Genomic DNA, 14812 nt, shown 5'->3' on the forward strand with positions numbered 1-14812 from the left:
TGCGGAGGTCACTGCCCGGGGTCAGTCCCTGCGTAATGTCTATCACTGTATTGCTGTATGTAAATGCGTCACTTTCTGAATGTTAAGGCACCAAAAAGGCAGCTGTGCGCAGTCGTGTAGCCCTGGACCTGGCGGATCTATACTGTGCGAGGTAAAGGTGACGTGACGTAGAGGCGATCAATATCTCCCCCGCCCTGCGGTTTTGTTACCATAGCGTGAGGTATGTGGGGGTCACCGCTCCCCATTCCTGACCCTGCGCCGCCATACGTCCGGTTATATCACACACATCCATCAGCTCATGAGTCACACATCTATACTGAGACATTGTGACAAACCCACAGCTGTGCAGAGGCGTAGGGCAGAGCCTCGTTTATATAATGCTCAAAGTCACTGGCAGCAAGCAGAGATCTGGAATGATAATATCTCTTGTACAGTGCAGACCATAAGCAGCAGCAAGACCTGGGGGTGGGTCGTATCATCGGTAACCGCCATCTACCTGCTCCAGTGACTTACCTATACATCTCTGCTGAGAGGGGGTGGACAGTGAGGTCCCAGGGTTTCTCCCCTTCCTTTCATTGTCCAGTGCAGAGGTCCCTGTGACCCCACATTATGTGACTGAGCCCCCCGGTATCACATTGCCACGTGCTGGGGTCCACATACATGTTACAGGGCGCCGGACCCCCACATTACTGATCAATGCTTCTTCTCCTCCCCCAGCTCTCCTCTGCTGAAGCTTCCGCTACCCGGTACAGGACCCGTGGAGTACATCACCCCCGCCAAGGACTACAACCCCCCTCCTGCTGAGCTCAGCCCGGACGAGCGCAGCGACCGCCCCGACTGGGTGAGTAGTCGCTTCATAGACCTGCAGAGAGACATCCAGTACTGTGTGTACAGACCCGACCCAAAAGATAAGTCCAGGACTGACCTTGGCCTTCACTTATCTGTCCACGTGTGATGTTATCTGCACCGGAAGGATCTGATTACTGACCTTAGTACCAAGATATAGAGGAGACCGACACACTGTCACAAGACAGCAGCTGCTGCCAGCACAGTATAGAATGTATATAATGTAATTATACTCCAGAGCTGCACTCACTATTCTGCTGCTGGTGCAGTCACTGTGTACATACATGACATTACTTATCCTGTACTGATCCTGAGTTACATCCTGTATTATACTCCAGAGCTGCACTCACTATTCTGCTGCTGGTGCAGTCACTGTGTACATACATGACATTACTTATCCTGTACTGATCCTGAGTTACATCCTGTATTATACCCCAGAGCTGCACTCACTATTCTGCTGCTGGTGCAGTCACTGTGTACATACATGACATTACTTATCCTGTACTGATCCTGAGTTACATCCTGTATTATACCCCAGAGCTGCACTCACTATTCTGCTACTGGTGCAGTCACTGTGTACATACATGACATTACTTATCCTGTACTGATCCTGAGTTACATCCTGTATTATACCCCAGAGCTGCACTCACTATTCTGCTGCTGGTGCAGTCACTGTGTACATACATGACATTACTTATCCTGTACTGATCCTGAGTTACATCCAGTATTATACTCCAGAGCTGCACTCACTATTCTGCTGCTGGTGCAGTCACTGTACATACATGACATTACTTATCCTGTACTGATCCTGAGTTACATCCTGTATTATACTCCAGAGCTGCACTCACTATTCTGCTGGTGGTGCAGTCACTGTGTACATACATGACATTACTTATCCTGTACTGATCCTGAGTTACATCCTGTATTATACTCCAGAGCTGCACTCACTATTCTGCTGCTGGTGCAGTCACTGTGTACATACATGACATTACTTATCCTGTACTGATCCTGAGTTACATCCTGTATTATACTCCAGAGCTGCACTCACTATTCTGCTGCTGGTGCAGTCACTGTGTACATACATGACATTACTTATCCTGTACTGATCCTGAGTTACATCCTGTATTATACTCCAGAGCTGCACTCACTATTCTGCTGCTGGTGCAGTCACTGTGTACATACATGACATTACTTATCCTGTACTGATCCTGAGTTACATCCTGTATTATACTCCAGAGCTGCACTCACTATTCTGCTGCTGGTGCAGTCACTGTGTACATACATGACATTACTTATCCTGTACTGATCCTGAGTTACATCCTGTATTATACCCCAGAGCTGCACTCACTATTCTGCTGCTGGTGCAGTCACTGTGTACATACATGACATTACTTATCCTGTACTGATCCTGAGTTACATCCTGTATTACACCCCAGAGCTGCTCTCACTATTCTGCTGCTGGTGCAGTCACTGTGTACATACATGACATTACTTATCCTGTACTGATCCTGAGTTACATCCTGTATTATACTCCAGAGCTGCACTCACTATTCTGCTGCTGGTGCAGTCACTGTGTACATACATGACATTACTTATCCTGTACTGATCCTGAGTTACATCCTGTATTATACTCCAGAGCTGCACTCACTATTCTGCTGCTGGTGCAGTCACTGTGTACATACATGACATTACTTATCCTGTACTGATCCTGAGTTACATCCTGTATTATACCCCAGAGCTGCACTCACTATTCTGCTGCTGGTGCAGTCACTGTGTACATACATGACATTACTTATCCTGTACTGATCCTGAGTTACATCCTGTATTATACCCCAGAGCTGCACTCACTATTCTGCTGCTGGTGCAGTCACTGTGTACATACATGACATTACTTATCCTGTACTGATCCTGAGTTACATCCTGTATTATACTCCAGAGCTGCTCTCACTATTCTGCTGCTGGTGCAGTCACTGTGTACATACATGACATTACTTATCCTGTACTGATCCTGAGTTACATCCTGTATTATACCCCAGAGCTGCACTCACTATTCTGCTGCTGGTGCAGTCACTGTGTACATACATGACATTACTTATCCTGTACTGATCCTGAGTTACATCCTGTATTATACCTCAGAGCTGCACTCACTATTCTGCTGCTGGTGCAGTCACTGTGTACATACATGACATTACTTATCCTGTACTGATCCTGAGTTACATCCTGTATTATACTCCAGAGCTGCACTCACTATTCTGCTGCTGGTGCAGTCACTGTACATACATGACATTACTTATCCTGTACTGATCCTGAGTTACATCCTATATTATACCCCAGAGCTGCACTCACTATTCTGCTGCTGGTGCAGTCACTGTGTACATACATGACATATGTTCTTGTCCTTCCAGTACCTCGGGCAGCCGGTCTCCTACATCCAGCAGGTTCTGGTGAAGGGGGTTGTATCGCCGTGGGATAAGAACTTCCTTGCTGTTGATGTCTTTCGTTCTCCGCTGTCCCGGGTGTTTGGGATTGTAGAGGAGATCCGGAATCACGTGCTGAGAGAAAGGTAACTCAATGTTCTCCAGTTCACCCTTCAATCCTCCAATCTGTTATTAATTATTGCTGCACTTGTTGCAATGTATCGGTGCAGGGAAGTCTTGGGGTATGTGACAGTGTATTAGTAACAGACCCTCAGCTGTGCACTGCATGTGAGGACAGGAAGCAGAGATGTTGAGCTCATGTTTCTGCACAGGAGCGGTGAGAAGAGTCTGGATGACGTTTGCCTCCAGGTGACCGACCTCCTGCCGGGACTGAAGAAGCTGCGGGACAAACTCCCAGAACATGGCTGCCTCCTGCTGTCCCCCGGGAACTTCTGGCAGAACAACCAAGAACAATTCAATAAAGACCCGGACCTCATCCGGACCATCCAGCAGCACGAGCCCAAGACTTTGCAGACCTCGGCCACCCTGCGAGGTAGGTGACCCCGCAGCCCCTGAGAACACAAGGTCTGGAGCGACACTTTATGGTCTCCTCCCCCCTCCCCTCTCCCGCAGACTTACTGTTCGGGGTCCCCGGGAAGCAGAGCGGCGTCAGCCTGTACAATCGCAAGCGGATCGTGTCTTATACCATCACGCTGGCGCTGCGCAGATACGACGCAAAGTAGGTCACCAGGACTCATGGTACATTGTACAGTGTAACAAACCTTCTCCTGTGTATAGACCGCTTCTGTATTTCATGGCAGGTTTCTAAGCAGCCTGAGAAGCCGCCTCCGCCAGCTGTACCCCAACACCAACTGCACCACCCGCGGGCACAACATCGTCCACGTCCACTTCAAGGAGGAGATCGGGATAGCGGAGCTGATCCCGCTGGTCACCACCTACTTCATCCTATTCGCTTACATCTACTTCTCCACCAGTAAGAATCCGGCCGGAGGAGTGACCAGACTACATGGGGATGGATCGTAGTCTGTTACCACGGAGGTGACTACTTTACATTCTCACACAGTTTTATTTCTTAAAGGGAAGATCGACCTAGTGAAGTCTAAGTGGGGCCTGGCGCTGGCAGCGGTGGTGACGGTCCTGAGCTCGCTGCTGATGTCCGTGGGGTTGTGCACCCTCTTTGGGCTGACTCCCACCCTCAATGGCGGGTAAGTAGGGAGCCTCTAGTATTTGGCTGCACCCCCCTCCATGCTGTGATGTGTCAGCTGGGCCCCTTTATTCCCGCAGGGAAATCTTCCCGTACCTGGTGGTGGTCATCGGGTTAGAGAATGTTTTGGTGCTGACAAAATCTGTGGTGTCCACCCCGGTTGACCTTGAGGTGAAGCTCCGCATAGCGCAGGGTGAGTGACCCACGGGTCTTGTGGTTCTGGGGTCTGCGCATGGATCTGGATGTAACCTATTTGTGTCTCTCCGGCATCTTCAGGGTTAAGTAATGAGAGCTGGTCCATCATGAAGAACATGGCCACCGAGCTGGGGATCATTCTGATTGGATACTTCACTCTGGTCCCTGCTATTCAGGTGAATTATGTGTCTGCACTGCGCCACTGGGCGGACCGTACCCCCTGCACCCGCTGACCCCACCATACCCTGCACAATGTGCGGCTGCGTGGGTGCCCCATCCCGTAGTCAGGAGATCCTCTGTTCTCAGCCTAGGTTACAGCCATTATATAAGGGAGGTCTGGATTAAAGGGGTTGTGCTCTTAAAGATGCTGATCCACAGCACAACCGGGTAAATGTCACGTCAATGGTGGAGCAGGACTAGCGCTTCATTCACATGGGGATACTGGGGGTCATTTACTAAGGGCCCGATTTGCGGTATCCCGATGTGTTACCCGAATATTTCCGATTTGCGCCGATTGCCCCGGGATTTTGGCGCACGCGATCAGATTGTGGCGCATCGGTGCTGGCATGTACGCAACGGAAATCGGGGGACGTGGCCGAACGAAAAACCCGACGGATTCAGAAAAACCACCGCATTTAAAAAAAGAAAAGTGTCGCGGAGCTTGCACTTACCTTCATTAGGAATAGGCCGGTGAACTTGAGTGCGTTCCGATGCTCTTCAGCGCAGCAGCGACATCTGGTGGACGTCGGAGGAACTGCCTTAATGAATCCCGTCCGGACCCGAATCCACCGCAGAGAACACGCCGCTGGATCGCGAATGGACCGGGTAAGTAAATCTGCCCCACTGTGTCCTGTTCTCTCAAGACCCATCTTATCTAGGATTGGGGTGTTGTGAGGGATCCTCTGTGTTGTGGGAAGGGCAGGGTCCCGCTCCAGACATGAAGAGGTTCCCCTGGAGCGCCATGTGCTGTATCTCCCATAGTCTCATGCTCGTCTCTCCTCCTTCTTCTAGGAGTTCTGCCTCTTTGCTGTAGTCGGGTTGGTGTCGGACTTCTTCCTGCAGATGTTCTTCTTCACCACCGTTTTATCCATTGACATCCGCAGGATGGAGGTAGGGGCTGTGACTGGGACACGTGTATATATATATATGTGCTATAATACGTTTATGGCCTGTGCTGCTCTTGTTCAGTCCTGCAGCGCCCCTATAGTAACAATGGGGTATTACAGCCTTAGCTGTGTCCTCCGGGGTGTATGTAGCCACATTGGACCGGGCGGCCACGTCCTCTGGGTCTGGGTTCCTTGTAACCAGTATTTTTCTGAGTTGCAGCTCGCTGACCTGAATAAGAGGATGCCAGCGGAGGCCTGCATGCTGCCCTCCAAACCGCTGTCTCGTACCCCGAAATATGAGCGTCAGCAAGCCCTGCGCCCCAACACCCCTCACACCATCACCCTGCAGCCCCTCCGAAACCTGCGCCTGCCCAAGAGGCTTCGTCTCATCTACTTCTTTGCGAGGACGCGCCTGGCCCAGAGGATCATCATGGTGAGTGGGGAAGTTATTGGTTTATTCCTCTGATGTTGGGAATCTCCAGTCTCCTCAGTTGTTTTACTCTGATTTCTAGGCAGGGACCGTGGTGTGGATCGGAATACTGCTCTACACCGACCCAACCGGCCTCCGTACCTACCTAACCACAGTGCAGGTGACAGAGCAGAGCCCTCTAGGGGGCGCTGTAGTGCCACCCATTCCTGTGCCCGTCATGCCAGTCTCAGACCCCCAGATCTCTATGCTCCCCACTGGATCCTCTCAACTCCTAGAGAACCAGTCACAGAGAGACCACAAGGAGGTGATGGAGACCCTCAGGGGGGCGCTGGAGGGTAATTCCCGAGGCAGCTGGGCAGAGGGGCAGCAGAAGGACCAAAGCAAAGCAGAGTTCAGGGGGGACTGGGCCCACACACAGGTCACCTGGGGCCCTGACGATGAAGAGACTTGGCGTAAACTCTCCTTCCGGCACTGGCCAACGCTCTTCAGCTACTATAACATCACCCTGGCAAAGAGGTGAGTGCAGCTTTATGGTGGGTACAGGAGGCCCGTGTATGCCCACTGCCTGATCTCATCACTATATGTTGGCTGTAGATACATCAGCATCCTGCCCATGATCCCCATCACCCTGTACCTCACCCCGGAGGAGGTTTCTGAGGCGCGGCACCCGCATGAGGTCCAACATGAAGTATTTCAGCCGCAGCAAGAAGGACGCCCAGCCGAAATCAAACTGGCGCCCTCTGACCCCAAAAGCCAGGGGTCCGTAGACGTCACCTTATACAAGTAAGAAGCCCGGCCCTGCCCCGTCTCTCGTATATATCACCTCCTCCTCCTCCTCCTCCTCCTCCTCCTCCTCCTCCTCCTCCTCCTCCTCCTCCTTCTCCTCCTTCTTCCAGGAGTAAATCCATGTTTTCTGTCTGCAGAGTCGGAGCTTTAGGTTTGGCCTCTGGAATTTTGCTGGTTTTGCTCTTCTTCTGTCTGTACCGACTGCTGTGCCCTAAAAACTATGGACAGAATGGTCTGTCCCACAGCCGACGGAAGAAAGGAGACCTTCCCTGTGATGACTACGGGTATTCTCCACCCGAAACGGAGATTGTGCCCCTTGTCCTGAGAGGTCATCTCATGGTGCGTATCCAGTCCTGTTATTATATGTCCTGAGTGTCCGCTCCTCTCTCCTCCTTCCTCTCTCCATTTCTCCTCATTCTTGTTGTTTTCCTTCACCCTTTTATTTCTCACGATTCACATTTTTTCATTGTCTTCTACTTTCATTGTTGTCCTTTTCTTCCTTCTCTCTTGTTTGCTTCATCTGCTTTACCTTCTCTTGTTGCCTTTCTCTTTTCCCACTGTCCTCCTCGGCCTCGCCCCCCGGCTGTCGTCCTCCTCGGCCTCGCCCCCCCGGCTGTCGTCCTCCTCGGCCTCACCCCCCCGGCTGTCGTCCTCCTCGGCCTCACCCCCCCGGCTGTCGTCCTCCTCTGCCTCGCCCCCCGGCTGTCGTCCTCCTCGGCCTCGCTCCCCCGGCTGTCGTCCTTCTCGGCCTCGCCCCCCCGGCTGTCGTCCTCCTCGGCCTCCCCCCCCGGCTGTCGTCCTCCTCGGCCTCGCCCCCCGGATGTTGTCCTCCTCGGCTTCGCCCCCCGGATGTTGTCCTCCTCTCATTGTCTTCGCCCCCCGGCTGTCGTCCTCCTCTCATTGGCCTCGCCCCCCGGCTGTTGTCCTCCTCTCATTGGCCTCGCCCCCCAGCTGTTGTCCTCCTTGGCCTCGCCCCCTGGCTGTTGTCCCCCTTGGTCTCGCCCCCGGCTGTTGTCCTCCTTGGCCTCGCCCCCGGCTGTTGTCCTCCTTGGCCTCGCCCCCGGCTGTTGTCCTCCTCGGCCTCGCCCCCCGGATGTTGTCCTCCTCGGCCTCGCCCCCCGGATGTTGTCCTCCTCGGCTTCGCCCCCCGGATGTTGTCCTCCTCGGCTTCGCCCCCCGGATGTTGTCCTCCTCGGCTTCGCCCCCCGGATGTTGTCCTCCTCGGCTTCGCCCCCCGGATGTTGTCCTCCTCGGCTTCGCCCCCCGGATGTTGTCCTCCTCTCATTGTCTTCGCCCCCCGGATGTTGTCCTCCTCTCATTGTCTTCGCCCCCCGGCTGTTGTCCTCCTCTCATTGGCCTCGCCCCCCCGGCTGTCGTCCTCCTCTCATTGGCCTCGCCCCCCCGGCTGTCGTCCTCCTCTCATTGGCCACGCCCCCCCGGCTGTCGTCCTCCTCTCATTGGCCTCGCCCCCCCGGCTGTCGTCCTCCTCTCATTGGCCTCGCCCCCCCCGGCTGTTGTCGTCCTCTCATTGTTCTCGCCCCCGGCTGTTGTCCTCCTCGGCCTCGCCCCCGGCTGTTGTCCTCCTCGGCCTCGCCCCCGGCTGTTGTCCTCCTCGGCCTCGCCCCCCCCCCGGCTGTTGTCCTCCTCGGCCTCGCCCCCCCCCCGGCTGTCGTCCTCCTCGGCCTCGCCCCCCCCCCCGGCTGTTGTCCTCCTCGGCCTCGCCCCCCCCCCGGCTGTCGTCCTCCTCGGCCTCGCTCCCCCCCCCCCCCCCCCCTGTCGTCCTCCTCGGCCTCGCCCCCCCCGGCTGTCGTCCTCCTCTCATTGTCCTCGCCCCCCGGCTGTTGTCCTCCTCTCATTGTCCTCGCCCCCCGGCTGTTGTCCTCCTCTCATTGTCCTCGCCCCCCGGCTGTTGTCCTCCTCTCATTGTCCTCGCCCCCCGGCTGTTGTCCTCCTCTCATTGGCCTCGCCCCCCGGCTGTTGTCCTCCTGTCCTCCTCGGCCTCGCTCCCCGGCTGTTGTCCTCCTCGGCCTCGCCACCCCGGCTGTCGTCCTCCTCTCATTGGCCTCGCCCCCGGCTGTTGTCCTCCTCTCATTGTCCTCGTGGTTTTCTCCCTGCAGGACATTGAGTGTCTGGCCAGCGATGGGATGCTGTTAGTAAGCTGCTGTCTGGCCGGTCAGATCCGTGTGTGGGACGCACAGACAGGAGACTGTCTCACAGTGATTCCCAAGCAGCGGTGAGAGAGTAACTAGTTCCTATCCCTAGTTGTGTTCGGATGTCCCCCCGGTGTGTGGGTGACGGTCTCTTCTCTCCTCCAGGCTGCGCAGGGAGAGCAGTGGGATCTTCGAGTATCAGGACACGTGGGAGCAGATCCCTGACTGTAAATACAACCCTGACGATTCCTTAGAGAATGGTTACATAAAGAGGCGCCCGCTGCCGGCGCAGCCCCCCATGTTCTACGATCAGCCCGATCTTTCCAGTCTGATTGACACGAACTTCTGCGAGCAGGTGAAGCCGGAGAGTGGGGCGAGTCCTCCTGCGTCCTGCGGCTACGACTTCAGCACCCTGGTCCAGCGCGTCTACGAGGAGCACGGCGCCGCCGCAAGTTACCCTCCGGTCTTCTCCCCCATTCCCTATGGACAGGTCCAGCTTATGTCCGGTGCACGGAGCCGCTCACCTGGGAGCCGCTCAGACGGAGGCTGCTCTTCCATCAGGAGAAAGAGCTCGGCAGAAGAGCTGGCACTCTGTAATGGGACGTCTTCCCCCGTCTCTGCCTGGGCAGAAGATTTCGACAGTTCAGTGTGGAGTCTGGGACTTCAAGGAAACCTCATTGTAGCCGGGAGGAGCAACGGAAAACTAGAGGTACAAGGGCCCGGCCTCTACATGTAGTCAGGGGCCCAGCCTCTACATGTAGTCTATGGAGGGTACAGGGGCCCGGCCTCTACGTGTAGTCTATGGAGGGTACAGGGGCCCGGCCTCTACATGTAGTCTATGGAGGGTACAAGGGCCCGGCCTCTACGTGTAGTCTATGGAGGGTACAAGGGCCCGGCCTCTACATGTAGTCTATGGAGGGTACAAGGGCCCGGCCTCTACATGTAGTCTATGGAGGGTACAAGGGCCCAGCCTCTACGTGTAGTCAGGGGCCCAGCCTCTACATGTAGTCTATGGAGGGTACAGGGGCCCGGCCTCTACGTGTAGTCTATGGAGGGTACAGGGGCCCGGCCTCTACATGTAGTCTATGGAGGGTACAAGGGCCCGGCCTCTACGTGTAGTCTATGGAGGGTACAAGGGCCCGGCCTCTACATATATATATATCCTTCGACCACATTATGCCCTGACCCTCCTACAACAGTTGGAAATAAGGGGCAGAGGAGCCGGACATCTGCAGTGGCCCCTCTCCCTGATGAGAGGACATGCATACCCGGCCGGGCCCTGCTGTGTGGTGTTACTCACTGGGTCCTGTCTCCTCCTTGCTGTAGGTCTGGGACGCCATCGAGGGAGTCCTGCGCTGCAGTAACGGTGATGGTCAGAGCGGGATCACTGCACTCGTGTTCCTGAATCACCGGTAGGTCCTTCCCTCCTCCAGGGCACCCGGCAGCGGGTCCTGAGGCTTTATATAAGAAGACTTCTTTCTTCCAGGATTGTGGCTGCTCGTCTCAATGGATCCTTGGATTTCTTCTGTCTGGAATCCCAGAAATCCTCCAGCCAGCTGCAGTTCAGAGGTGAGAGTCCTGCAGGTGCCCCTCACCCCACCAGTCCTGCCCCTCACCCCACCAGTCCTGCCCCTCACCCCACCAGTCCTGCCCCTCACCCCACCAGTCCTGCCCCTCACCCCACCAGTCCTGCCCCTTGTGAGTAACATGGGGGGTCTCTCCTTTATCTCAGGAGCGTCGGCCCGCAGCGCCATCCCCAGCTCTCCGCTTTACTCCAGCGATGACATCATCCGCTGCCCCCTGACCCACACTGTCGCCTGCGCCCACCAGAAGCCAATCACAGTGCTAAAGGCAGCGGCCGGGCGGCTGGTCACCGGCAGTCAGGACCACACGCTCAGGGTGAGTTACCCCCAATGTCTCAGAACCTGCTGGTGTCATGTTGTGCGGTCCAGTAACGCCGTCTTGTGTGCCGCTAGGTTTACCGCTTAGAGGACGCTTGCTGCTTGTTCACGCTGCAGGGTCACTCAGGAGGGATCACGGCCATCTATATAGATCAGGTAAGTCCCTACATGTCTCTATCCTCTCCTGCACTAGATCCGCAGGTCCTTACCTGTTTTCTTACCTGCAGACCATGGTCCTGGCCAGCGGGGGGCAGGATGGATCCATCTGTTTATGGGATGTCCTCACGGGCAGTCGTGTCAGCCACATGCACGGACATCGAGGAGACGTCACGTCACTGGTGTGCACAGCCTCCTATGTCATCAGCAGCGGCCTGGATGATGTCATCAGTATATGGGACCGCAGCTCAGGGATCAAGCTCTACTCTATCCAGCAGGTGAGTGGGGTCAGGGGTCGGGTCACCCCCGGGGTCAGGTCACCCCCGGGGTCAGATCTGTGACCGCGCCTCATTCTGCCCTCTTTCTTCTCAGGACTTGGGTTGCGGCTCTAGTTTGGGTCTCATTTCTGACAACCTGCTGGTGACGGGCGGCCAGGGGTGCGTGTCCTTCTGGGACATCGGCTACGGCGATCTCCTGCAGACGGTCTACCTGGGCAAGTGTGAGGAAGCGCAGCCGGCGCGCCAGATCCTGGTACTGGACAACGCGGCGATTGTCTGTGACTTTGGCAGCGAGCTCAGTCTGGTCTACGTCCCGTCAGTTCTGGAGAAGCTGGACTGAGGACTGTCCCTGCCGAGGACTGTCACATCTACTACAACACGGACACCAGTCTCTATACTTCCAATGGAATTGTACAATTTACAGCTCCCCATTTTGTGGGGGTCACCCCTTGCCTGGCTCTGGATGAGGCAGTCTGGGTGGGTGACGCCCCATAAAATGCAGGACCCCAGAAAGATTCGTAATGAATCAGTAGCACTTGGCGATCTCACGTGACGGGGGAAACGCCAGCTCTATACATTATCACAAGTGTAGGGGGAGGGGTAGATTATGTGACTTGTATAAGGACCCCCTCCCTCTTCCGGTGACTACGCGGTCACATCAGGCACTTACAGAGCAGAAGACGCTGCTGCACTATATGATACTGAGTATCTAGACGCTCTTCATTCCACACACACGGGAATGGGCCAGTACAGGAGACTATTACACAAGCACTTACCTGCTTCTCCCTATATTTATATCCCAGCAGGGGGCGCACTCTCCGGCGGCTGCTTCGGGTTTATTTTATTATGGACTTGAACACTTTGTTGGGAGATGAGGGGGGTCCCAGCCCCTGGAGATGTTCTGCAGCAGGAGGGGGTCCACATGTGACCTGCATCATGCTGAGGTGTAAGGAGCTGTGGGGGGTGATAGCTGCTTCATGTATTATGTACTGTTAACCCCTCCCAGAACAATCCTATTGGCTGCCCAGCTCCACAGGAAGCAGATAGGTCACATGACAGGAGCCACTTCCTGTCGCTTCCCCTGAAACGGTTCACGTCACAACATCAACTACTGTTTAATGTAAAGTCTAACTTGTATCATGGAATAGAGGAAAATAATATTTTTGGTAAAGGTTCTAATTTATTTTGCTGTAGGTCTCTGCTGTAGAGGTAAGTGTCCCTGTACAGATTCTCCGCTTCCTTGTATATTTTATTTTTTAATTTAGTTTTTGTTTCTTTTCATTGCTCTGTAATTTTCTTACATAAAATTTTCTCTCAAAGGAAAGTCTGTTGTGATCTCTGCTGCGTCCTATGGGGGGGAGGAGGATTATAACGCTCCCCCATCAGCGCCCCCTAGTGGGCGGGGTACACGGCCCGGCATCACCAATGTATCCGGTTACAGGACGGCTGCAGATAATCCCCGGGCAAAGAAGCTGACGCTCTTGTCGTGAATCTTGTACTGGTAGGTGACGGGTCGCTCTGTGTTATGTGTCCTCCGGGTGATGGTCAGCTGTAAGAGGGCGACACAGGCAAATACTCTAGTCACAACACAAGCTGCAAACACCATCTGACTGGTGTCACCTCCCCACTGCATCATATCTCACTCCATACATCATCCTGCGGGGGGCAGCACTGACCTCTCCATGCACATCCTTACAGAAGCCGGTCACCAGCCCCTCCACCTGCAGGATCAGCCCGCTCTGGTGACACAGCGACCTCAGCAGCAGCTCGTACTCCGCGTCCTCCGAACCCTCATCGCCCTGAACCAGACAGACGACATTGCCCTAGGGGGGGGGAGAGAGAAACTAATAACCTACATCACCCACAGCCCAATCTGTGGTGTTACATAGGACTGCAGGACACATCTACTACATGATCTGTACTCAGAGATATCACTGTGTTATCTGTGCTGTTACATAGGACTGCAGGACACATCTACTACATGATCTGTACTCAGAGAGATATCACTGTGTTATCTGTGGTGTTACATAGGACTGCAGGACACATCTACTACATGATCTGTACTCAGAGATATCACTGTGTTATCTGTGGTGTTACATGGGACTGCAGGACACATCTACTACATGATCTGTACTCAGAGATATCACTGTGTTATCTGTGCTGTTACATAGGACTGCAGGACACATCTACTACATGATCTGTACTCAGAGATATCACTGTGTTATCTGTGGTGTTACATAGGACTGCAGGACACATCTACTACATGATCTGTACTCAGAGATATCACTGTGTTATCTGTGGTGTTACATAGGACTGCAGGACACATCTACTACATGATCTGTACTCAGAGATATCACTGTGTTATCTGTGGTGTTACATAGGACTGCAGGACACATCTACTACATGATCTGTACTCAGAGATATCACTGTGTTATCTGTGGTGTTACATAGGACTGCAGGACACATCTACTACATGATCTGTACTCAGAGATATCACTGTGTTATCTGTGGTGTTACATAGGACTGCAGGACACATCTACTACATGATCTGTACTCAGAGATATCACTGTGTTATCTGTGGTGTTACATAGGACTGCAGGACACATCTACTACATGATCTGTACTCAGAGAGATATCACTGTGTTATCTGTGGTGTTACATAGGACTGCAGGACACATCTACTACATGATCTGTACTCAGAGATATCACTGTGTTATCTGTGGTGTTACATAGGACTGCAGGATACATCTACTACATGATCTGTACTCAGAGATATCACTGTGTTATCTGTGGTGTTACATGGGACTGCAGGACACATCTACTACATGATCTGTACTCAGAGATATCACTGTGTTATCTGTGGTGTTACATAGGACTGCAGGTCACATCTACTACATGATCTGTACTCAGAGATATCACTGTGTTATCTGTGCTGTTACATAGGACTGCATGTCACATCTACTACATGATCTGTACTCAGAGATATCACTGTGTTATCTGTGGTGTTACATAGGACTGCAGGTCACATCTACTACATGATCTGTACTCAGAGATATCACTGTGTTATCTGTGCTGTTACATAGGACTGCATGTCACATCTACTACATGATCTGTACTCAGAGATATCACTGTGTTATCTGTGGTGTTACATAGGACTGCAGGACACATCTACTACATGATCTGTACTCAGAGATATCACTGTGTTATCTGTGGTGTTACATAGGACTGCAGGACACATCTACTACATGATCTGTACTCAGAGAGATATCACTGTGTTATCTGTGGTGTTACATAGGACTGCAGGACACATCTACTACATGAT

The 14812-nt window shown here is 53.6% G+C and overlaps 2 protein-coding genes across 3 annotated transcripts in view; one reads left to right on the forward strand and one right to left on the reverse strand.

Annotated features, from left to right (window-relative positions):
- SCAP (SREBF chaperone) overlaps positions 1 to 12351 on the forward strand; it is a 31044-nt gene extending 18693 nt beyond the window's left edge. For both annotated transcript variants that reach the window (XM_072154515.1, XM_072154514.1), the window contains exons 3-23: positions 718 to 841; positions 3252 to 3409; positions 3596 to 3816; positions 3897 to 4002; positions 4085 to 4257; positions 4363 to 4489; positions 4569 to 4681; positions 4765 to 4859; positions 5695 to 5793; positions 6010 to 6222; positions 6302 to 6735; positions 6814 to 7002; positions 7143 to 7344; positions 9123 to 9238; positions 9321 to 9864; positions 10482 to 10567; positions 10642 to 10724; positions 10888 to 11054; positions 11132 to 11212; positions 11284 to 11490; positions 11585 to 12351. In XM_072154515.1, coding sequence (XP_072010616.1) covers positions 718 to 841; positions 3252 to 3409; positions 3596 to 3816; positions 3897 to 4002; positions 4085 to 4257; positions 4363 to 4489; positions 4569 to 4681; positions 4765 to 4859; positions 5695 to 5793; positions 6010 to 6222; positions 6302 to 6735; positions 6814 to 7002; positions 7143 to 7344; positions 9123 to 9238; positions 9321 to 9864; positions 10482 to 10567; positions 10642 to 10724; positions 10888 to 11054; positions 11132 to 11212; positions 11284 to 11490; positions 11585 to 11830 — 3784 coding nt within the window. In that variant the 3' untranslated portion in view covers positions 11831 to 12351. The remainder of the gene's footprint in view (positions 1 to 717; positions 842 to 3251; positions 3410 to 3595; positions 3817 to 3896; positions 4003 to 4084; positions 4258 to 4362; positions 4490 to 4568; positions 4682 to 4764; positions 4860 to 5694; positions 5794 to 6009; positions 6223 to 6301; positions 6736 to 6813; positions 7003 to 7142; positions 7345 to 9122; positions 9239 to 9320; positions 9865 to 10481; positions 10568 to 10641; positions 10725 to 10887; positions 11055 to 11131; positions 11213 to 11283; positions 11491 to 11584) is intronic.
- A 299-nt stretch (positions 12352 to 12650) lies between these two features.
- ELP6 (elongator acetyltransferase complex subunit 6) overlaps positions 12651 to 14812 on the reverse strand; it is a 47072-nt gene continuing 44910 nt past the window's right edge. Inside the window, exons 8-9 of the mRNA XM_072154804.1 lie at positions 13167 to 13313; positions 12651 to 13039 (exon numbers count right to left, since the gene is read on the reverse strand). Coding sequence (XP_072010905.1) covers positions 12926 to 13039; positions 13167 to 13313 — 261 coding nt within the window. The 3' untranslated portion in view covers positions 12651 to 12925. The remainder of the gene's footprint in view (positions 13040 to 13166; positions 13314 to 14812) is intronic.

The sequence above is a fragment of the Engystomops pustulosus genome, chromosome 5 (assembly GCF_040894005.1).
Source record: "Engystomops pustulosus chromosome 5, aEngPut4.maternal, whole genome shotgun sequence".
Lineage (NCBI taxonomy): Eukaryota > Metazoa > Chordata > Amphibia > Anura > Leptodactylidae > Engystomops > Engystomops pustulosus.